This window comes from Euleptes europaea, chromosome 2 (assembly GCF_029931775.1).
Source record: "Euleptes europaea isolate rEulEur1 chromosome 2, rEulEur1.hap1, whole genome shotgun sequence".
In the NCBI taxonomy this organism is placed as follows: Eukaryota; Metazoa; Chordata; class Lepidosauria; order Squamata; family Sphaerodactylidae; genus Euleptes; species Euleptes europaea.
In genome coordinates this window covers 13,057,026-13,080,865 of record NC_079313.1, presented here as the reverse complement: position 1 = coordinate 13,080,865, position 23,840 = coordinate 13,057,026, and the positions used below count along the sequence as shown (strand labels likewise).

The 23,840-nt window shown below is 47.7% G+C and overlaps 1 protein-coding gene across 1 annotated transcript in view; it reads right to left on the bottom strand.

Moving 5' to 3' along the window:
- LOC130473128 (ceramide synthase 4-like) overlaps positions 1–23,180 on the bottom strand; it is a 74,805-nt gene extending 51,625 nt beyond the window's left edge. The window contains exons 1-8 of the mRNA XM_056844659.1: positions 23,064–23,180; positions 19,281–19,369; positions 16,800–16,973; positions 15,498–15,615; positions 5,610–5,728; positions 3,190–3,247; positions 1,277–1,327; positions 280–372 (exon numbers count right to left, since the gene is read on the bottom strand). Of these exons, the coding sequence (XP_056700637.1) occupies positions 280–372; positions 1,277–1,327; positions 3,190–3,247; positions 5,610–5,728; positions 15,498–15,615; positions 16,800–16,973; positions 19,281–19,369; positions 23,064–23,180 (819 nt within the window). The remainder of the gene's footprint in view (positions 1–279; positions 373–1,276; positions 1,328–3,189; positions 3,248–5,609; positions 5,729–15,497; positions 15,616–16,799; positions 16,974–19,280; positions 19,370–23,063) is intronic.
- Between the last annotated feature and the right edge of the window lie 660 nt (positions 23,181–23,840).

The window sequence follows — 23,840 nt, the reverse complement described above, 5'->3', positions numbered from 1 at the left end:
GGTTGGTTTCCCCCACTCCTACACATGAAGCCAGCTGGGTGACCTTGCGCTAGTCACACACTCTCAGCCTCACCTACCTCACAGGGTGTCTGTTGTGGGGAGGGGAAGGGAAGGTGATTGTAGGCTGGTTTGATTCTGCCTTAAGTGGTAGAGAAAGTTGGCATATAAAAGCCAACTGTTCTTCTTCTTCAAGATGTAATAAATAATAATAATAACCCAGTGGGCCAATACCAGAAAGGATGGGCTTTCTGGAGACCGTGTCTGACGCTCTTCACTCACCTTCCTCTTCACATCAAATGGGAGGGTGATGACCAAGGAGCAGTAGAAGGAAAGCTGCAGCATGTAGTAGGCAAAGATGGAGGGCAGAAGTGGCTGGAAAGGAAGCAAAGGAAAGAATCTGAGTTATCCCATCAACACCCAAAGTTTGGCTCAAATGATCATCTGGTTGCCCTCTATACCACCAGTATCCAACGGCTGTGGCTTCTCCAGAGGCAGCACTGGGAGAAACCTGCTTGAATCTCAGCCTCTTGGGGGGGCACACAGCTAGTAGCAGAAGAAGTGACCCCCTCCCTGACCAGAGAAATGCCATGCCAACAGCACCAAAGATTTAACGGGATAGGGTTGCCAACCTCCAGGTGGTGGCTGGAGATCTCCCTCTATTATAGTTATCTCCAGGCAACAGAGATAAGTTCCCTGGAGAAAATGGCCGCTTTGGCAATTGGACTCTATGGCATTGAAGTCCTTCCCCTCTCCTAACCCCACCCTCCTCAGGGTCCCAAAATCTCAAGGGAACTCCCAACTCAGAGCTAGCAACCCTATCACAGGGAGAACATTTCAACAGGTCCAAGCCAACACTTTCGAGGGTTCTGCTCTAGTCCCCTACCTGGCTTTCAGTGCCTCTGGATAGCCCACAAGAAGCATCTGATTATTCAGAGGTAGACTCTCTCTGTGCCTGGAGGTTCTATTTAACTATCATGGCTTGAGGGGGCTTTCACAGAATCACAGAGTTGGAAGGGGCCATACTGGCCATCTAGTCCAACCCCCTGCTCAATGCAGGATCAGCCTAGAGCATCCCTGACAAGTGATTGTCCAGCCTCTGCTTAAAGATTGCCAGAGAGGGGGAGCTCACCACCTCCCCAGGTAGCTGATTCCCCTGTCAAACAACTCATACTGTAAAAAAAAATTTCCCTGATATCCAGCCCTCAATTTAAACCCATTATTGTGAGTCCTATCTTTGTTTGCTTGTTTCCATGTTGAGGATTTCTTGGCCACTTACCTGCTGTGGGTACCCAGTCCAGCACTCGCGGTGGTCCCAGAACCAGGATTTCTGCAAAGAGACAGAACTTATGGGAACTGCTTCCCACCATCCCATACACTAGTCACAAGGGAGCTTGACACAAACAGGAGGAGTCATCAAGATGGAAGTGTGGGATGTCGTCTGCTCAGTGCAAGTACACCACTGACCCGAACCATCTGGCTGTTGCTCTAGGTCCAGAGATTACAGAAAGCAGCTTCAAATCTGCACAGTCAATCAAATTTCCAATAGTCAAACTGAAGTCTTGCTGGACAAAAGCCCTACCTGGCCCCGTCCACTTCCTAAAAACACTTGGCAGCTGCCAGAACTGGTGTTGGCGGGAGCCATGGTGCCCACGGGCATCTAATTGGGGACCCCTGTACTTGAGCTAAACTGCTCAAACTGAACAAAAATATTTACAGAGCTTTACTATCTCCGACAACAGTAAATGGGCAGGGGAACAGATTTACAGGTATAAGGAGCAGACACCAAAGGCACACCGAGACAGCTCAGTAGTATGTCTCAATTTAAAATGAAGCTTTTCCTCTTTTAACAAAGGTTCTTTTAAGACTGGACGAGGCAGCAAATGAGTATCGAGATAAATGAGCGTCCTGCAAAACAACACAGCAGCCATGAACACGACTAGACTGGTTCAGACACACCTGATCAGCTCACTGAATGATCTGTTCCCTGCTTGTAATGAGTGACGAGAACGGGAGCTGACTCAGCAAGCGCTCAAAAACACATCAACATGCAGACAGGTTGAGTATATAATTAGTGCTCTCTCTCTCCTGACACCTGGAGAAAAATCAGTTGTCCCATATATTGTGGGGTGGAAAAGTGCCATCCAGTCGCAACTGACTTATGGCAACCTCGATAGGGTTTTCAAGGCAAGAGATGTTCAGAGGCGGTTTCCCAGTGCTTGCCTCTGCGCAGCAACCCTGAACTTCCTTGGTGGTCTCCCACCCCGGGTTCTAATCAGGGCAGACCCTGCTTAGCTTCTAAGATCTGATGAGGTCGATCCAGCCTGGACCATTCAGGTCAGGGTGTCCCATATATTAGGACTGTGATATTTTTCCAGCTTTCCGTTTTGAACCACCGCTGTGACTGGATGGAGACTTTGGGGGGCTATGTTGGGGGGCTTTATGGGAATGATGGCAAGCTGCGTTGCATCACCAGACACTGTGTCATTCCACCTTGCACTCAACAAAATAAGCAGTCCCCTCCCACCCCTTCCCAAGTACGGTAGGCATCCCATTGGAAGCATCCAGTTGAGGGGATCACAGAATCATATAACAGAATCATAGAATTGGAAGGGACCACCAGGGTCATCTAGCCCAACCCCCTGCACAATGCAGGAAATTCACAACTACCTCCCCCCACACCCCAGTGACCCCCCATTACATGCCCAGAAGATAGCCAAGATGCCCTCCCTCTCATCATCTGCTTAAGGTTATAGAATCAGCACTGCTGACAGATGGCCATCTAACCTCTTCTTAAAAACCTCCAGGGAAGGAGAGCTTAACACCTCCTGAGGAAGCCTTTCCATTGAGAAACCGCTCTGTTAGAAAATACTTCCTAATGTCTAGACTCTTTTGATTTAATTTCAACCCACTGGTTCTGGTCCGACCTTCTGGGCCAACAGAAAACAACTCGGTACCATCCTCTATATGACAGTCCTTCAAGTACTTGAAGATGGTTATCATATCCCCTCTCAGTCTTTTCCTCTTCAGGCTAAACATACCCACAAACCAACCAGCTGCCATTTTGAAAATGGTTTATATTCATTCAGGATATTTCTATGCCGCCTCGTCAGAGTGCTGCCTGAGAAGACCACAGTCCATTAAAAAAAACAAAAAACCTTAAAATAACTGGCCGGGGGTCTCCGTACTCACATCATGCAGGACAGCCAGGCCTGTGGTGAAGGATGTGATATAAAAGGAGGTCCTCCAACTGCAAAACAAGCAGAGAAACAGAAGTCAGGGTTCAGCTGGGTGGAAGAAGCCAGGGGAAGGAGCTTCCTGGACTTGGCCAGGGCCACCTCTCAGAACTCAATCAATCATAGGACTTTCAGAGTGGAATGATTTTTCTCATAACACACACATTTAAGGGCCCACCAGTGATACTCAGCGGCACTAGATTGAGGATAAAGAGAAAGTCATTATGTATGTGAAATTAACTAACATGACTCCCTGCTGCAAAATACAGCAACCGCTTCCCAGTTTTAAAGCGGGACTAGATCATTTCATGACGGACAAGTGTCGGGGTTGCCAACCTCCAGGTGGCGAAGAACCAGCACTGTTGGTCCAACGTCCAGTATACTAAGATACCGATATAACTACTATTTAAAGTTCAATAAAGCATTATTTGTCTAAATAATAATTTTTTGTGATGTTATAAGTCGGTCTTTTTATGATACTGTCGCTTTTACTACATTGATACAATAATATTTATGTTGGATACAAAGATAACAGTTAAAAGTCCAATCCATTAATGAGATGCACAATTGTTATCAATCTTCACGCATTCATGTGATCAATCAAATAGACCATTGATGCCACTGGATTCCATGAGAAGAAAATGGGCTTCCGGTATTTATACCCATTTCACCTATTCAGGCTTCATCAATCCAGGAAATCCTTGGGTGGCTCATGGAATCTAGTAGCATCAATGGTGCCTTTGATTGATTACATGAATGCGTGAAGATTGATAACAACTAGTATAATGGACATTGGACCAACAGTGCTGGTTCTTCGCAGTACTACTTTATTTCAGCACAAGGCGTACTTTGAGTTCCCAAACCTCCAGGTTGGAGGCTGGAGATCTTCCGCTATTACAACTGATCTCCAGGCGACAGAGATCCGCTCCCCTGGAGAAAATGGCCGCTTTGGCCATTGGACGCTACGGCATCGAAGTCCCTCCCCTCTCCAAACCCCACCCTCCTCAGGCTCCACCCCCAAAATCTCCAGGTATTTCCCAACCCAGAGCTGGCAACCCTAACAAACGTCTATTTACTGCTCGACAGAACCTCCATGTTCATAGATGTTCTCTTTCTCAACACCAGGTGCTGGGGACATTCAGCAAAGGAGGACGGTTGACAGAAGAATCTGGCTGGCCATCGGGAAAAGGCTGCTTCACTACTTGTATCTGCCTTGTTCTAATCTTTTGGGGGCCTATCTACAACTACTAGCCAAAGTAGCTGATAGAATCCCCCAATTCAGGTGCCAGTCTAACTCTGACCTCCAGTTGCTCATGCAAAAGTGGGGGGAGAGAGCTATTAACTTGATGCCCCACTTGAGGACTTCCCACAAGCACATGTCTGGACGGGCTAGAAGGCCTTTGGTCTGACATGGCAGTTCATGTTGGATACAATTAATCTTACCAGAGAGGTAAGCCAGCGTGGTGTAGTGGTTAAGAGCAGGGGTTTGGAGCGGTGGACTGGAGAACCGGGTTCGATTCCCCACTCCTCTACAGGAGCGGCGGACGCTAATCTGGTGAACCGGGTTGTTTCCCCCACTCCTACACATGAAGCCAGCTGGGTGACCTTGGGCTAGTCACAGTTCTCTTAGAGCTCTCTCAGCCCCACCTACCTCACAGGGTGTCTGTTGTGGGGAGGGGAAGGGAAGGTGATTGTAAGCCGGTTTGATTCTTCCTTATGTGGTAGAGAAAGTCTGCATAAAAAAACCCAACTCTTCTCTCTTCTCTCTCTAATGCTCTAGGAATCCCAAATTTATTTATTTGCAAAATTATTTGCAATCAGGGACACCAAAGCAGCTAACAGGTTTTTAAAAATATGTAATAAAAACATGGCTCACCTGTGAAAATAAAACAAACCGACGTCATTAAAACCAAAGTTAAAACTACACATACAACAACTACAGCAATTAAAACAGCAGACAACATGGCCACAAAAGGGGACAGACAAGTCTCCCTGGGGGGGGAAGAGCCTCAGAGTTTTGGTGCCATGACTGAGAAGTCCCTGTCCCAGGTTGCCACCTGCCAATCTCAGAAGGTACCCAAAGCAGGGCCCTGGAGGATGACCGTAGTGGTCAGGTTGGTTTATAAGGACATAGGTCCTTCAGGTACACTGGTGCCAAGGCATATAGGGCATTAAAGGTCAGCATCAGCACCTTGAATTGTGCCCGGAAGCCAGTGTAGATGGGCCAAGACTGGAGCGAGGTGGTCCCTACAACCCACTCGAACAGTCTTCAAGGGCAGCCCTACATTGAGTGCATTGCAGCAAAGGAGATGTGCCCTCCTCCTCCTGGATTCATTTCTGCCCTCCTTCAAAAGCCCACCATCCTTTCTGGCTCACCAGGCTTCGCAGAATTTCTTTGTCAGGCTGGGTCGGTCTTGGTTGAGCCGGGATCGAAACCATCTCTCCACCTGCCGGGGCTGCAGGTCGCATTGCTTGGCCAGACCACTCAACTCCCTCTAGGAAAAGACGTCCCAAAACTACCGTGAGAAAAAGCCACGTCCGTTCCACGAGAAACAAGTTTTGTATGTCCAGAGCATCTAAATGCACCATTTCAAACTGTCCACCTGTATACTGAAAACTAATAGATCAAGAGGACCAAAATCTCCCCCCTCCCTGCAGACATGCTAATTTTCTCAGGGGGGGTGCATTCCAGTGCTTCTCTATGGCAATTTATGCATGGTCAATTTTGATGCTCGCTCACAGCTCTTTTTTAAAATGCGACTTAAAAATGCCTATTCATGATCCCAAAGCAAAAGGAGAAATTCCACCCCCCACTCGCCTGCTCCTTCATTCCTGTTTGCATAGCCATTAGCATGTGCATCGCTAACGCACCGCTGTTGTTTTGTATGGTTCCTTCAGGGGATTCTTCGCAGCGGGGGCGGAGCAAACACCAAAGGTCGCATTAAAGGGGCTCTTAAGTAAGGCAAAGCAGGTATGCGCCGGCGTTGCTGTCACTTCTGGAATGACAGTTCAGAGTGAAAAATTCAAAAAAATATGCGGGGCAATTCAGCCTGGAACGCACTGCTAATTACCATGCATAAATGGCCTATGTTTAAAAATCCCTCCTGGTAGAAAACAAGAATGTCACAGTGGGGGAAAAAATCTAGCTTGCTTTTTTGGGATATTCTCAATGACTGCTGAATACATTTGTCTGGAAATAGAACCCACTGAACTTTTTCGTCGCAGATTTTTCAGGACTTCTTGATCAGATATGTTCATAGACAGCGACCCACCCTATCACAACAGAGCTGTTCCCGAGGAACCAGCAGCTTCTGTTCTGACCTGCTCTAAACGGGCTGCCAATTTAAAGATCTTACCTGCGACCAAATCAGTCCAGCCTTTATTGACGTAACTAGGTCTGGGAGATGAATGAAGCTCTGTTATTATCTGGCTGCCCGAGTCACATGAGGCTGTTTCGGTCTTTAAAAAAAATCTTTTTGTACTGTTTGGACACGCTGGACAATTGGAGTCAACTCCACCAGAAAATAATCCTCATTTCTCTGTGGATCTGGGAGTCCTGGCTATACCCAGATGTCAATCACGTGTGTGGTGGTGGTTAGGATTTTAAGAAATTGGTCCGTTAGCATGAAAACGGAGCTCAAGTCAGTAGACCTCCGGGTTTTTGTACCATGCAGAAGTTGGGTCACAGTTCTGCCTATGATAGAAATGCACTTTTGGTATATCCGAGCCAAAAAAAAATACTCGAAAAATACCTCACCAGTATTTTTTCAGCTGAAAATTCATTAGAGAATGGGTTATCCCCATTCCCCCCAAATCCGGGTTTGTTTGGGAATGCTGAATAGCAAGAGTTAAAGGGCTTCTCGGTTGCCCTTTTCCCTTTTCCTGCCTTTGGACTGGTTTCCAGGGCAACAGGAGAGGGGGGGATGAGGCACTTATCACAGGCAAATAGGAGGGCATGTTAGGAGGAGTTGTACCGTTTGCCCAATCATAGCTGTTGTTTTACAGGATGTCTGGCTTCAAATGTGGAGTCCAATAACCTTGATCCCCCTATTAGCAGGTTTCCCAGGGAACGTGGGTGGGTGGGAAGGAGGCAGTAGCAAATAGGTTTGCCTGTTAGGGGGAGCAGTGCTCTTTGCCCAACCACAGGAGTTGTTTCACGGCTTGTTTTCTTTCAAATTCTTCTGAGCATGGTCAGATAGCGTAAAAGCAGGCCTTGGCTGCAGCTAGACTCCATTACACAAAGAGTTTCCGGAGTGTGCACTGCTACGCTTGGCTTCAGCTGCTGCTCTGAGCCTCTGGAGGTCTTCTGCTGCAGCCCTGGAACCTGCCTGCCTGCCTGGGGAAGTTCATCGATCATTGAACAAAGTGGTTCATTATAAAAGCTATTTAAAGTTTCCTTAGGTCTTTATCTTTACACTTGGCTCTTTGGGTTCTGAGTCCTCTCTCAGTCTGTGTTGGGAAGTCGGGGTGAAATGCTCTTCCCAACATTAAAACATCACTAGAAACCTGAGCAAGGATGTTGGTTCATAGGGTCGCCATGAGTCATAAGCGACTTGTTGGCACCGAATGAACACAGAAAGAAGCAGCAGGGCAGTTACCCAATTTGACTGGAAGAATTCCCCCCAATCCCTAATGCTGTCCCAAATCCACCGGCACTGAAACCCCTCAACTGAACTTAGGGTTGCCAGGTCCCTCTTCGCCACCAGCGGGAGATTTTGGGGACGGAGCCTGAGGAGGGTGGGGTTTGGGAGGGGAGGGACTTCAGTGCCATAGAGTCCAATGGCCAAAGCGGCCGTTTTCTCCAGGGGAATTGATCTCTATCGGCTGGAGATCAGTTGTAATAGCAGGAGATCTCCAGCTACTGCCTAGAGGTTGGCAACCCTAACTGAACCCTAGTAGCTGTGTGGCAGAGGGGGATGGTGGAGGGGGTGCTCAGTCAGTCCTCAGCTACCCCAATCCAAAACTGCATGCTGAAAACAATACAGCTGCACCCAAACTGTTATTCGTCTTGTTGGAGATGAAAGAGAGAGAGTAGAACGAGGACCTGTGGATCTAGCAGAAACCGGCAGAAACCCCAGGAGCACCCTAAGTAATGAAGCTAATTTGCACAAGTGGATTATTTGCAGAGATGGGAAGCGGCAAAAGGAGAGCCAGTGATGTAGGAGAGCTGTAGCACCTAATAGGTCTGTTGGGCTTGTGCTGGTGCTTGGCATGGGAGGCACTGACCAGTAGGGAGGGGCTGTGGCTCAGTGGTAGAGCATCTGCTTGCACGCAGAAGGTCCCCAGCCTCTCCAGTTAAAGGGACTAGGCAAGTAGGTGATGTGAAAGACCCTTGCCTGAGGCCCCGGAGAACCGCTGCCGGTCTGAGTAGACAATACTGACCTTGATGGACCCAAGGGTCTGATTCAGTATAAGGCAGCTTTATGTGTTCATGTGTCGCTGCAGACATACCTCTTTGCTTGTGCCCTGGAGAAAAAAAGGCTGGTTCCCCCCCCCCCCCCATTTCGAAACAAGGGAGGATGGATGGGGCGCTCTCTTTGGGGGACCACAAAATTGGACCCCCAGACGTAATCTTCTTGAAACTTGGGGCTTCTTCTGTGGACAGGCACCAGGTGCTCTGCTGCAAACATGGTGCCTCCAGCTTAAAAACACCTCCCCCAAGCCCCCAGATAATTTCCCCATAGGCTATAACAGAGACAAATGAATTCGGATTCCCACATAAAATCCGAATACTATACCTGTATTAAGGGTTGCCAACCTCGAGATACTAGCTGGAGATCTCCTGCTAGTACAACTGACCTCCAGCCAATAGAGATCAGTTCACCAGGAGAAAATGGCTGTTTTGGCCATTGGGGGGGGGGGGTCAGGGAATAATGGGAAAGCTAGGGTTCCACTCTTCCACATACACAATTTTCTGCGTGCCCCTTGGTAGAAAAAAAAATCCCTGCATCCTGAAAACTTCACTATCAGGGAAGATTTAGGCTACAACCCTTGTTTCTTGAGAAGCAAGTCCTCTCTGCGCATAGAACTGAAATATTCCTCTTCCCCCACCCCAAATCTCCTTCTCATGGAAATCTAACATGTTTGATAGCTAAGCAGGAGTACTTCACTCTGCCATACCAGATTTCTGTGTGGAAGGATTTGAACCCTTCTCTACACCCCGCATAAACCACTCATAGGTAAGTATCAGGTTAAGGAATAGCTAGTTTAGAATGACCTGACCTTAATTGTGGCTTCTCTAAGGCAAACATTGATATCCTGATGAAAGTCATGATTCGATTAATCTTTAGCCCTTCAAAGGCTGTTTTCTCACAACCCCACCCTCTAATTTGCATCAGCCCACGTCACCTTTAAAGCCTGCTTGAATGTTTGACAGTTTGGCTGGAGACATTTGCAAGTTACTTTTTGCATGTCTTCACGTACAGCCTTTACATACAGGTACAGGTCCCCTGTGCAAGCACCGGGTCATTCCTGACCCATGGGGTGACGTCACATCCCGACGTTTACTAGGCAGTCTGTTTGCGAGGTGGTTTGCCAGTGCCTTCCCCAGTCATCTTCCCTTTACCCCCAGCAAGCTGGGTCCTCATTTTACCGACCTCGGAAGGCTGGAAGGCTGAGTCAACCTTGAGCTGGCTACCTGAAACCAACTTCCGTCGGGATCGAACTCAGGTCGTGAGCAGAGCTTGGACTGCAGTACTGCAACTTACCACTCTGCGCCACGGGGCTCCTATTCCACGGGGCTACTATTTTAGCCTCTACAGATACACAATAGGTGAAGCTGATTTTTTCGGCAGATTTTTCATTTGTTTGTGGGGCAATTTCCGTGCACATTTATAAGCAGCAGGTTGTATTTTATTAAAGCTGTTTCTGTAGCCAGGTCTTCTCAGCTATATGTCCAAACACCAAGAGATTCCTTCTGGAGGCAAACATCTTGGAAATAGCCATTTTCGCTTATTGTTCAGAATTTTCTTTACGTCTTGGTGGTTTGTAGAATCTTTCCCAATGGCTGGCTTTTTACAGTAGTTTTCTGTCTTAAAATTTACACGCATTATTAGATCTGGGATTTTCCCTTCCTGTTTCTGGGTGGGGTCTTTTCTGCACCTGCCCGCCTTTGTTCACAGCATCTCCAATTCACCAACAGGGCAATCCTAAGGGAAGCTGAACCCATTTTAGCTAGGGTTGCCAACCTCCAGGTGGTTAAGCAACAACAAAAATCACCAGTGCTGTATATATGTTGTCACTCAACAACCTGCACAGATGCCAAGAAAAGACCCAAAGAAGTAAACTAAATGGAACAACAAAAAATATAATGAAGTCTCACAAGACTAATAACAAGTGTTATACTGTGTTCGACTTTACACGGTGGAATATAGTCAGTCAAGTCAAATAACTATGTAAATTGTCCACTGAAGTATAAGGAATAAAGCAGCAGTGTTGAAACATAAATTCAGTGAAGCAACAATGAGGCGAGATGGAGTTCGGGTACCACACAAGGAATGACTGGGGGAATGGAAACTACACCCCCAGTTTGAGCATTTTGAACTTGAAGACTGATGAAGATAGCTTGAAACGGACATTTACCGGAACTCCATCTCGCCCCAGGTGGTGGCTGGAGATCTCCTGGGATTATCGCCGATCTCCAGGCAACAAAGATCAGCGCACCTGGAGAAAATGGCCAGCTTGGAAGGTGGACTCTATTGAATTATACCCACAGAAGTCCCTCCCCTCCCCAAACCCCACCTTCCTCAGGCTCCCTCCCCAAAATCTCCAGGTGTTTCCCAACCTGGAGCTGGTAACCCTAATCTAAGGTCATTGACTTCAATTGATCTGAAAGGGTGCAACTATCTTTAGGATTGCACTGCAAATGTACTCAACTCCTCCAACTCTCAACAACTGCATTGAGAATCTCTCTTTCTCTCTCTCTCTCTCTCATTCACACACACACACACACACACAAATGCATTCAGACAAACCTCATAGGATTTGGAAGCTGCTGATAAGAAAAATCAAACAAACCCTTCCGGTCACATTTTTCTCCCACCCTTCCTCCAAGCAGCTAAAGGCAGCAAGCACAGTCCTCCCCTTCTTTTGTTCCATCCTCACAACAGCCTTGCGAGGAAGGCTAGGCTGTGAGAGAGCAACTGGCCCAAAGGCAGCCAATGGGCTTCAGGCCAGAGCAGAAATTTGAAAACGCTTTGCCTTACCTGACTGGTGGCCAAAATCAAGGGTTGCGGGTAGGGTTGCCAGCTCCGGGTTGGGAAACACCTGGAGATTTTGGGGGCTGAGCCCGAGGAGGGCGGGGTTTGGGCAGGGAAGGGACCTCAATGCCATAGAGTCCAATCGCCAAAGCGGCCATTTTCTCCAGGTGAACGGATCTCTATCGGCTGGAGATCAGTTGTAACAGCAGGAGATCTCCAGCTAGTACCTGGAGGTTAGCAAAAATAGACACGTCTGTGTACAATTCACTTATAAGTCAAAAAACCAGAGATACACAATAATAATATTAGTGTGAAATTCTATTATAAGTTATATGTAGCCAAGTATCAAAGCACCAACCAGTGAAAAATACTTCTTCTTACATTATTACAAACAGGTATAAAATACCAGGTAAGTATCTTAACAATAGTATAGGTAACAATGTATCCAGTATGTCATAATATAATATTTTCTTTTCTTTAATTCCACAGATGTCAGGAAGAAGATGGCCGTTTCGGATCTTCTTCAGTTCCTCTTCTGGCACCTTATTTCTCCAGTTGATTTTAATCTACATAAGTCTTTTTCAAAAACTCCCCATGGGTAGTAAGAAATTCCTTCTGCTTTCCATAAGCTAGTCAACTTCCATCTGGTTTCTGAGTTCCGGGAATTTGTAGAAAGCAGAAGGAATTTCTTACATCCGAAACGGCCGTCTTCCTCTTCTACCTGACATCTGTGGAATTAAAGAAAATATTATATTATGACATACTGGATACATTGTTACCTAAACTATTGTTAAGATACTTACCTGGTATTTTATACCTGTTTGTAATAATGTAAGAAGTATTTTTCACTGGTTGGTGCTTTGATACTTGGCTACATATAACTTATAATAGAATTTCACACTAATGTTATTTTGAATCTATGGTTTTTTGACTTATAGTACCTGGAGGTTGGCAACCCTAGTTGTGGGAGACCTGGCAAACATGGCAGCCGCACACTGCAGACGATCAGGCAACTGTGCAGAGGCAGGGGTCGGGGCCTCTGTGCTTGTCCCATTCTCTCTCCCCTCACAGATAGTCTGCACTGGCAACAGGCAGGAGTCTGGGGGGAGGCAGGGACGTGGGGGCGGCTGTCAGCGATGGCGTGATGTCACCTCTGGAAAAACCTTTGATGTCATGCCTTCCTAGGAATTGCCAACAACTCTATGGTAAAACCCCAGTTTCCCCGGGAAGTGACATCAGGCCAACAGCCCGATCGCCATTTCTTAATTTTTCCCCCTCTGTCGCTCTGAGCAGCGGTGGGGAATGGGAGCTGGGGCGGGGCATCCCACCACTGCCACTGGGGGTGGGGGGGCTGGCAAACCTGAGTCATCTGTACCAGGCTCCGGGTAATAATGTCGAATCCTACCCTGCAGTCTTATGCCTTGCGACATGAGGCAAGAGAGAAGTGTTGTGGATTTTATCTTTAAACCATTGCTTAGGACACAGTAGGACTGAGAGTTTGGTTTTAGGTTTTTGTGTAAATCTGCAAACATGCATTTTTATTTTCACTCTTCTAGCTAACTTACAGTTTTCAGCCTTGAGAAGGACAACAAATGAATCAATGGCTTTATGCCCAGAATAAATCCTAGAACAAATGGAACAGAGTTTGCAAAAAATTATTCTTTGGAATGCCCAGAGGTGTCTAACATCACACCTCTAGAGAAAGTGAGTTAGATGGTTTAATAAAGTCATGTAAGGCTCAAGTTATTGTGTCTATACAAGACAGCCATACCCAAAAACACCCCAATCTCGCAAATCTAGGTGGCAGCAAGAGTATCTTATCTATTCTGAAAAGGTTTGGTAAGAATTTTAGAAACTGCATTTCTTTTTTTAAATGCAAGCTAGGTAGAAGGGTTGACATTAGGGTTCCCTATTCTGGGTGGGGAAATACCTGGAGATTTTGACGGTGGAGCCTGGGGAGGATGGATTTTATGGAGGGGAGGGACTTCAGCAGGGTACAGTGCCATAGAATTAGGGTTGCCATGTCCCTCTTCGCCACTGGAATAATGGAATAGCAGGACATCTCCAGCCATCACCTGGAGGTTGGCAAATTTCACAAAAGGGTGAAGGCGAACCATACGTGCTACCTTGGAGAAAGGGCGGGATGCAAATGTAAGGGGAGCAGGGTCAGCCTCAGAACACCCTGAAGGAGGCATATGTAGGGTTGCCAACCTCCAGGTACTGGGAAGAAAATAGACATCACGGTACTAGTATCAAAGAGATTAGGAAATTAGCACAGGAGCAATGTTAATTAACAAAAGTGCAAAATTATTTATAATCTACTTAATAATACACAAACACATCCTAGTGAACATATACAAACATGACCTATAATATGACAATTAAAGTGACAAGTGTACTGTAAAGTCAAAAGGATTCAAAATTCTCTTGAAAGAGTACAGTAAATTCCTTGAAATGAGATATCATGTAGTCCTGTAGAAGCCAAGGTCTTGATGAGGATACGACCATTTCAAATTCTTAATTAATAATTCTTCATCAGTCCTTCAATCAATAGTCTTCTTATATCTCTACATTTTCATCAACAAGTTGTAGGTTATATCACACGCCCCATTCAGGGTAAGGATACATAGTGTAGCTACACATATGTATATGTTCACTAGGATGTGTTTGTGTTTGGGTATTATTAAGTAGATTATAAATAATTTTGCACTTTTGTTAATTAAAGTTGCTCCTGTGCTAATTTCCTAACCTCCCGGTACTAGCTGGAGATCTCCTGCTATTACAATTCATCTCCACCCGATAGGAAAAGTGGCCGCTTTGGCAATTGGACTGTATGGCATTGAAGTCCCTCCCCTCCCCAAACCCTGCCCTCCTCAGGCTCCGCCCCCAAAAGCCTCCCACCAGTGGCAAAGAGGAACCTGGCAACCCTAGGCAGCTGCCAGGGCCCAGGGCTTTTTGGTGGGGCCCGCCGCCACCAACGCTCCCCCATCCACGTGCCTCTCCTGCCTACTCATGAGCATTTTATTATCCGCACTCCCAGCCAAACAAGCTGCCCAGCATTGTTGGGAAAGAGTATGCAGGTGATGCACGTGAGTGGCAGCAGGACTGCCCTAGTACCGTCAGGAAAGAAGAAGAAGAGTTGGATTTTATAGGCTGACTTTCTCTCCCACTTAAGGGAGAATCAAATCGGCTCACAATCACCTTCCCTTCCCCTTCCCACAACAGACACCCTGTGAGGTAGGTGGGGCTGAGAGAGCTCCAACAGAGCTGTAACTTGCCCAAGGTCACCCAGCTGGCTTCATGTGGAGGAGCGGGGAAACAAATCCCGTCCACCAGATTAGTCTCTGCTGCTCATGGGGAGGGGTGGGGGAATCAAACCCGGTTCTCGAGATCAGAGTCCACTGCGCCAAACCACCGCTCTTAACCGCTACACCACACTAGTTCTCGTGCAGGCAGTGTGGGTTGCAAGCAGGGGGAAGGACACGCAGGCAGATGGGGGGCACACAGAAGAAGAAGAGTTGGGTTTTATACCCCGCTTTTCTCTACCATAAGGAGTCTCAAAGCGCCTTACTATTGCCTTGCCCCCTCCACAACAGGCACCTTGTGAGGTAGGTGGGTAGGGTTGCTAGGTTCCTCTTCGCCACCGGCAGGAGGCGTTTGGGGTGAAGCCTGAGGAGGGCGGGGTTTGGAGAGGGGAGAGACTTCAATGCCATAGAGTCCAATTGCCCAAGCGGCCATTTTCTCCAGGGGAACAGATCTCTATCGGCTGGAGATCAGTTGTAATAGCAGGAGGTCTGCCACCACTATAGTGAGGCTGTGAGAGTTCTGAGAGAACTGTGACTGGCCCAAGGTCACCCAGCAGGCTTCATGTGGAGGAAGAGGGGAATCAAACCCAGTTCGCCAGATTACAGGTCCCCGCTCTTAACCACTCCACCCCTTTGGCAGGTGCGGGAGGTGTGACCCGGGGGACCTGGTGGTAGGCAGAGAGGGGGCCCATGGGAACTCTCTGCCTGGGCCACCCCCAAAACCTGGAACCAGCTATAGATGGGACAATACATAAACTCACCTCTTCTGGTCTCTTTTGGTGACTGTTGTAAAAGGCTTCCAGAACGGCATTTGGGGAAGGTTTCCTGCGCACTTTCTCCCGGAGTCCCATTTTCCTGCTGAGGGGCAGAGCAACGTTCCTGCAAGAGAGAGAAGAGAGGGATCCAGTCGGGCACCCTTTTCACAGCCTGCTTTCTAGGCCAGCATTCAGCACAGGAAGTTGACTCCAGAACCAGCATGTGCTCCGGATATGTAGGGAAATTCATCCCCCTCCCCATTTTATTAGAATCATAGAGTTGGAAGGGACCACCAGGGTCACCTAGTCCAACCCCCTGCACAATGCAGGAAACTCACAACTACCTCCCTCCTACACCCCCAGTGACCCCCTCTCAGTGACCCCCATGTCCAGAAGATGGCCAAGATGCCCTCCCTCTCATCATCTGCCTAAGGTTATAGAATCAGCATTGCTGACAGATGGCCATCTAACCTCTTCTTAAAAACCTCCAAGGAAGGAGAGCTTACCACCTCCTGAGGAAGCCTTTCCACTGAGAAACTGCTCTGTTAGAAAATACTTCCTAATGTCTAGACTCTTTTGATTTAATTTCAACCCACTGGTTCTGGTCCGACCTTCTGAGCCAACAGAAAACAACTCGGCACCATCCTCTATATGACAGTCCTTCAAGTACTTGAAGATGGTTATCATATCCCCTCTCAACCTTCTCCTCTTCAGGCTAAACATACCCAATTCCTTCAACCTTTCCTCATAGAACTTGGTCTCCAGGCCCCTCACCATTCTCTGATTATCTTTTAATTTCTTTTGGTGCTGCATGTGTCAAGGCATTAATATTGCAAATTCAGATTAGTGTACAGCACTTAACCGTCCTCCAACAGGAAAACAGATGTCACGGAACAACTAACCGCTCAAACTGCCTGGCGTTCAAATCCAGTGTTTACCGTTTCTAGTGAATGCTTAGCGATATTCGCTTTCCCCTTTGGGCTGACACCGGGGCTTTTTCTTTGGAAGCGTTCGAATGTGCCCGTGCGAACATTTTCGAGCACAGCAAGGGACAGGAATATCTTCCATTCAGAGACAGCGAGGTTATTAGAGGTGGTGACGCAAGGCATGCTGTAACCCGACACCTCCCTGGAAGCAAAGAGACTTCACAGGAAAACCGTCGAGGTCTGGTCGGGACACCGTTTTCCATCCGAGCAGCTGCCCACCGCTTTTGTCTCAAGGCAGCGAGGGAAGCGCTCTCTGAAAGGGGGGCCCCCCTTGGAACAAAGCTCCTGCGCGCCGAGACGCTCGCAACGGGACCCCACTTGCCTTTCAAAGGCCAGCCGCAGACCAATGAGGAGGAAAGCGAAAGGGATGCCGAGGAGGAGATGCTGGGGCTGAGGGTAGCGGATCTCGTCGGTCTCTTTCATGTCCTCCCAGGTGAATCCCGGAGGGAGCCAAAACTCATGTTTCCAGAACCATTGGGTCACAGTCAGCGACATTCTAGAGGCAGGGAAGAAAGGAAAAAACCCGGTGAAAATCAGTATAGTTCCTTCAAAGCGCCACCAAATGTTCCTGGAACATTAGCAGAGGGAGAAGGTTAGAATCATAGAATCATAGAGTTGGAAGGGACCACCAAGGTCATCTAGTCCAACCCCCTGCACAATACAGGAAATTAACAACTACCTCCCCCCCACATCCCCAGTGACCCCAACCCTTGCCCCACAATGCAGGACCCTACAATCAAAGCACTCCCAACAGATGGCCATCTAGCCTCTGCTTAAAGACCTCCAAAGATGGGGACTTCACCACCCTCCAAGGCAGTGCATTCCACCATCGAACAGCCCTCACCGTCAGAAAGTTCTTCCTAATGTTTAGGTGGAATCAATTTTCTATTAGTTTAAATCCATTACTCCGTGTCCTAGTCTCTGGAGCAACAGAGAACAAGCTAGTTCCCTCATCAACATGACATCCCTTCAAATATTTAAACATGGCTATCATGTCTCCCCTCAACCTTCTCTTCTCCAAACTAAACAAACCCAACTCCCTAAGTCTCTCCTCATAGGGCATGGATTCCAGACCTCTGATCATTCTGGTCGCCCTCCTCTGGACACGCTCCAACTTGTCAACATCCTTCTTAAATTGTGGAGCCCAAAACTGGACACAGTATTCCAAGTGAGGTCTGACCAATGCAGAATACAGTGGTAGTATTACTTCCCTTGATCTAGACACAATACTCCTATTGATGCAGCCCAGAATTGCATTGGCCTTCTTAGCAGCCATACCACACTGTTGACTCATGTTCAGTTTGTGGTCCACTAAGACTCCCAGATCTCTTTCACGTGTACTGTTGTCAAGCCAACTATCTCCCATCCTGTACCTGTGCCTTATGTTGTTTCTGCCTAGGTGAAGTACCTTACAGTTCTCCCTATTGGAATCCATTTTATTACTTATGGCCCAGCTCTCCAGTCTATCAAGGTCATTCTGAACACTGACCCTATCCTCCGGAGTATTAACTACCCCTCCTAACTTGGTGTCATCTGCAAATTTGATTAGCATGCTCTCTATTCCATCATCCAAGTCATTTATAAAAATATTAAATAGTACCGGTCCCAGGACAGACCCCTGTGGTACCCCACTAGTCACTCCTCTCCAGGATGAAGTTGTGCCATTAATGAGCACCCTTTGGGTTCGGTTGGTCAACCAATTACCAATCCACCTAACAGTAGCAGTGTCCAGCCCACATTTTACTAGCTTTGTTTCAAGAAGATCATCGGGGACTTTATCAAAGGCTTTACTGAAATCAAAGTACACTACATCTACAACATTCCCTTCATCTACCCTACTTGTCACTCTTTCAAAAAAAGATATGAGATTAGTTTGGCATGACCTGTTTTTGAGAAACCAATGTTGACTGTCAAAAGGTTGGGGAGGCAGACATAGCCAACGGATTGTGGAATATACAATGGTGCTGAAGACTGGCCTGAATGAAAGAAATCCAACAGGTGCATCTACAGGGGTATCTATAGGGAAGGGCCGTAGCTCCGTGGTAGAGCATCTGCTTGGCATGCAGAAGGTACCAGGTTCACTCCCCGGCATCTCCAGTTATATGGACTAGACAAGTAGGTGATGGGAAAGACCTCTGCCTGAGACCTTTGCGAGCCATGGAGAGGGGCTGTGGCTCGGTGGCAGAGCCTCTGCTTGGCATGCAGAAGGTCCCAGGTTCAATCCCCGGCATCTCCAGTTAAAGCACTGGTTCCCAACCAGGGGTCCATGGACCCCCAGGGGTCCGCGAGAACTAAATTAAGGTCCGCGAAACAAAGTTATAAACCCATAATAAATTAATATTTTCAATTAAAAGTTCTCTATTATAAAAATATATATTCAAATATTATTCTAAGTGTAATGTTTAACTAACAGTTATGATTAAAGTTTATTTTCAAATTCTCAGAATTTTTATTTTGAACCTTGGGGTCCCTGCACCAAACAAAAAAGTCCTAGTGGTCCCTGGTCAAAAAAAGGTTGGGAACCACTGAGTTAAAGGGACTAGGCAAGTAGGCGATGTGAAAGACCCCTGCCTGAGACCCTGGACAGCCGCTGCCGATTTGAGTAGACAATACTGCCTTTGATGGACCAAGGGTCTGATTCAGTATAAGGCAGCTTCATGCATATACACATTTTGATTCTGCCACGTATTCAACTGTACATAGTTCCCCGTTTTGCCCTCACAAGAGTCCAGTAAGGTTGGTTAGGATGAGAGAGAGTGGATCCAACAGAGGGTTTTCTGCACATGGAACGTGACTTTCTGACCTGCTGCAACTCAAAACGTTCCCTATAATACTGTTCATGGGGGTCACCTGTCCCCCCAGAACCCACATGTCAAAGGCATTTAGGGCTACCTGAAGACAGAAACAAGAAAGTTCCACTCTCCATAGGATCCGAGCCAGCGACCAGCCCAGCGTCGACTGATGGGTTTCATGTAGAGTTGCCAGGTCTCTTCACCACCAGTGGGAGGTTTTGAGGTGGAGCCTGAGGAGGGCAGGGTTTGGGGAGGGACTTCAATGCCATAGAGTCCAATGGCCTAAGCAGCCATTTTCTCCAAGGGAATGGATCTCTATCGGCTAGAGATCAGTTGTAACAGCAGGAGATCTTCAGCTAGTACCTGGAGGTTGGAAACCCTAGTTTCATGGCTGTCTGGGGAACTGATCTCAGGATCTATTTGTTCATACCATATATCACCGGATCTACCCGTCTTCCTGCATGTCCTCACCATCACCATGGCTTACGAAAACCGTTCAAACCCAGAATGAAACCAAACATAACTTGAAGAGTGGAATGGATCTGATCTGCTTTTTGTTCCCCCTGAACTCCAGTTGAACTACAAGGATCTCAGAAATGTATTCAGGAACGCATCCTCCCAGGTCCAGTGTCAGGTTTTGGGGGGCATCGATCAGATTGTTCCCAGGGTGCCTCTACTCAGTTCTGCCCACCAGCAGTCCCCCCCTTCTGCCCCCTCCTTCCCTCCTGCCTGCTGGGTGTCCTTCCCCTACCTGATCGCAAGTCCTCCCACCACCCATGCTCACTACCTGCAGCCCTTTCTTAGGTGCCATTGGCAGTGCATGCACCTGGGGGCACGGGTGGTGGAGCACTGGCAAATAAGTGGGTGAAGGGTTCGACAGCCATGGGTCCTGTCAGATGCCCTGGGCCCCAGCAGCTGCCCTGCCTCATGGTATGCTGACACAGGCCCTACGTGCACAACTAGGGTTGCCAACCTCCAGGTACTAGCTGGAGATCTCCTGCTATTACAACTGATCTCCAGCCGATAGAGATCAGCTCACCTGAAGAAAACAGCAGCTTTGGCAATTGGACTCTATGGCACTGAAGTCCCTCCCCTCCCCAAACCACGCCCTTCTCAGGCTCCGCCCCAAAAACCTCCTGCAGGTGGCGAAGAGGGGCCTGGCAACCCTATGCACTACCAAGGGGCAATTACATCAATGATTGTGGGGTCCTGCTGTATCCATATTCTTTTTGTGGGGTGTTTTACCAATGCATTCCTGGGCATTGGTACAACACCCTACAAAAAGAATCTGGATACAGTGCGACACGCACTCACATCAAGGTTGCTTTTAAAATTATTTATCACTTCTTTATGCCAGATATTGTCGTGCCTCTCCATCAAAGGGCCAGAGGTGGTTTATACAACAAAATCCAACATGCCACCCTCGGACAATATACCAAATCCTAATTTGAGAAAGCTGGACAGAATCGGACCCCCCACACAGACATCCAACTAATTAAAAGAAAACCCACATCATTCAATTAACACCAATTAAAAGGGCAGCAGAAAACAGGAGGGTGGAAGAAAGCAAAACCACTCAATCAAGGAATTAAAAACCAGCTGAGAGCGCCGATTGCACAATACAACGGTGCACAGAGCAAGGAGAGCATTCCAAAGCATGGGGGGGGGGGGAGAATAAAGAAGGGCTCAAGATAGGGTTGCCAGCCTCCAGGTACTAATGAAATCAGTGCCCTATGCTGAGTATAAGACAATAGCAAACCAACAACAGCACGTAAGCTCAATAACAAAATATAATAGAAAAATGCATAACACATAACAAACACACAATGCTCAAAGCACACTACAGCAGATTCACAAAAAACCCCAACAAGACGTCCAAACAAGTCCGTAAACATTCCTGTGTCAGTAATGCGAAGTCCGTCAATTCCACGAAGACAACGAGCCTTAGCTTAACAGTCTCCACAGACAGGACATCAACTTTATAACGAATGGACAAGAGTTGTTAGCTCCATGGAAGAAGAAATCACTGATGAGACGTGTTCTCTAGATGAAAATACACGTTTCGCCGAAGCTTCATCAGCCTATAAAGAGCAGGTTCACAGTCGAATGCTGTGTGTTTGCTACGTGTTATGCATTTTTCTATTATATTTTGTTATTGAGCCTACGTGCTGTTGTTGGTTTGCTATTGCTAGCCTCCAGGTACTAGCTGGAGATCTCCTGCTGTTACAACTGATCTCCAGCCGATAGAGATCAGTTCGCCTGGAGAAAATGGCCACTTTGGCAATTGGACTCTATGGCATTGGAGTCCCTCCCCTCCCCAAATCCCGCCCTTCTCTGGCTCCGCCCCAAAAACTTCCCGCCGGTGGAGAAGAGGGACCTGGCAACCCTAGCTCAAGATGAAGAACATAGTCCCTAGGAAAGGCTAACTGGAGGCAGGATTTTATCAATCTGCATGGACACACTGGGGTATGTGCAGTGAGAAGACACAAAGGAATGGACTTAAGCAATGTGACAAATGGCACATTGCGCACCATGCTTTGGACAATGTTTAGTCCTCAAGTATAGAAAAAAATGGAGGACTTCTCACGGTTTGGTCCCTATTCAGAAATAAGATCAGGTCAACTCCAAAACACAGAACATTTTGGAGGAAGAGAATTTTGGAAGCATTTGATACAGGTTTTGGTTTTCAGCACACCAAGTCCTGGGAACAGCCGGAGACATTACAGAAGTGCAGAAAATGCAGGGAAGCGATCAGGGGGAAACTAGCAGGAACTGGCTTGGGATGATTCAGAGAAACCGACTCCTGTCTTAGGACTCGAGCAGAGATGGGGAGATGCCCACGCTATATTCCTCATCCCAACCGTATGCATAACTTGTAAGCTTAGCCAAGACACGCAGCCATTTCTGCCTCACCCAATTTTTACTTGGCCTTACAGCTATTTGGCACAAGGACGCCATGCCTCAACCACAGATCTGCCGCGTGCTCGTGCAAGCCTTGGGAAGACGAGAAGTTTTTACCAACCAGTTTTCATGGCTGAAAGCAACAGGAAAGAGAAAAGGCAAATGCTGGAGAGAGAAAAGTGTGTTGCACAGCAGGACTTTCCAGGGAGATGTTGACCGATGGGGTAGATTTGTGTGGGTCAAGGAGGTCCTTTGCATGCCCTGGTCCCAGACCATTTAGGCCCTAAAACATGGGAATTTACTACCTGAGCTACAACATAATTTCACGCTGAGAACTCCTGGCAACATGGGCCAATTCCAAAGAGAACGTAGCAGAACAAGTCCATGCGAACGCCGCCCAGATTTCAGTCTGAATGGCTCCACCAGCACACCCACTTTTAATTTAATTATTTACCTGCATACTTCATTTATACCCTGCCATTCTCCTCAACCGGGACTCAAAGCGGCTTATGTCATTCTCTTCCCCACCGTTTGATCCTCACAATAACCTTGCGAGGTGGGTTAGGCCGAGCGCAGGTGACTCGCCCAAGGTCCCCCAGCCAGCCTCCGTGGCACGAGTGGGGTCTGTCAGTGACTAGTCCGACACTCTTAGCTGCTGTACCACGCTGGCTCTCCTTGCTCTAAAGGTAGGAATGCACGCAGCAGGACTTTCCAGGGAGATGTCAACCGATGGGGTAGATTTGTATGGCACACAAACACTATAATTAAACCTCAAAATACAAAAGTATGTGGCTGACAGCGCCTTCCTGACATCTGAGGACAAAGTCCTCAGGAGGTCAGGAAGGGGCTGCGCAGGCGTTGGGGCCCCCCGCGCCGGCCTCCGGGCTACTTACGCAGCCGTAAGTGGCCCCAATGCTGGTGGGGAGGTCCAGACGCTGGTCTTTTGGTGCTGCCGCGGCAGCGTCACCCCGGGACGCCAGCTTGGCATTCCACCGGCGTATCACCGGCATAAGGGCCAGCGCCGGCGTTCCAGGGGGTGTTCCAGTGTCCCGGGGGGCGTTTCTGGGGCGTGCTGGGGGCGGAGCTGCCTGTAGGCAGCTCCCTGTCCCCTTTCGGCGCTGGACGCGGCAACAAGAATGGCAGTGCTGCGCCTGCTATTTTGCAGGCGCAGCCTCGCTACTCTCTATGGGGCGAAAAGCCCAGTTTTTACAAAACAGAAGCCAGCAAAAGACTTTTTTAAATCTTTCGGTGGCCATGAAACGGCTTTGGAGGTGCCACGGCAGCGCCTCAGCCACTCCGTCCCTGGCCGCCGAAAGGTGAGGAATGCCCTGTGAGGGACATATACCCATAAGTATAATTTATCATGTACAAACATTATGATTACCTATCAATACTGACTAAAATACATCCAAGGTTACAATCCACAATAATTCTACTGGCATCGAATCAAGGGTCCTGTTGCAATCTTTTGTTTGTTCTTCCATATATCGTGGATATTTCTTCAACGATGGAACACCAGTAGATCAGCTATTAAATAAAGCTGCAAATCATCCCTTCAGTAGCGGCAGCTCTTTATATGCAATTTCAGCAGCCAGAATAGTTTATGCTAAGGATTGGAAATCCAATACAACTCCAGATATCACAGAGTAGGTTAATAAACTTTTAGACTT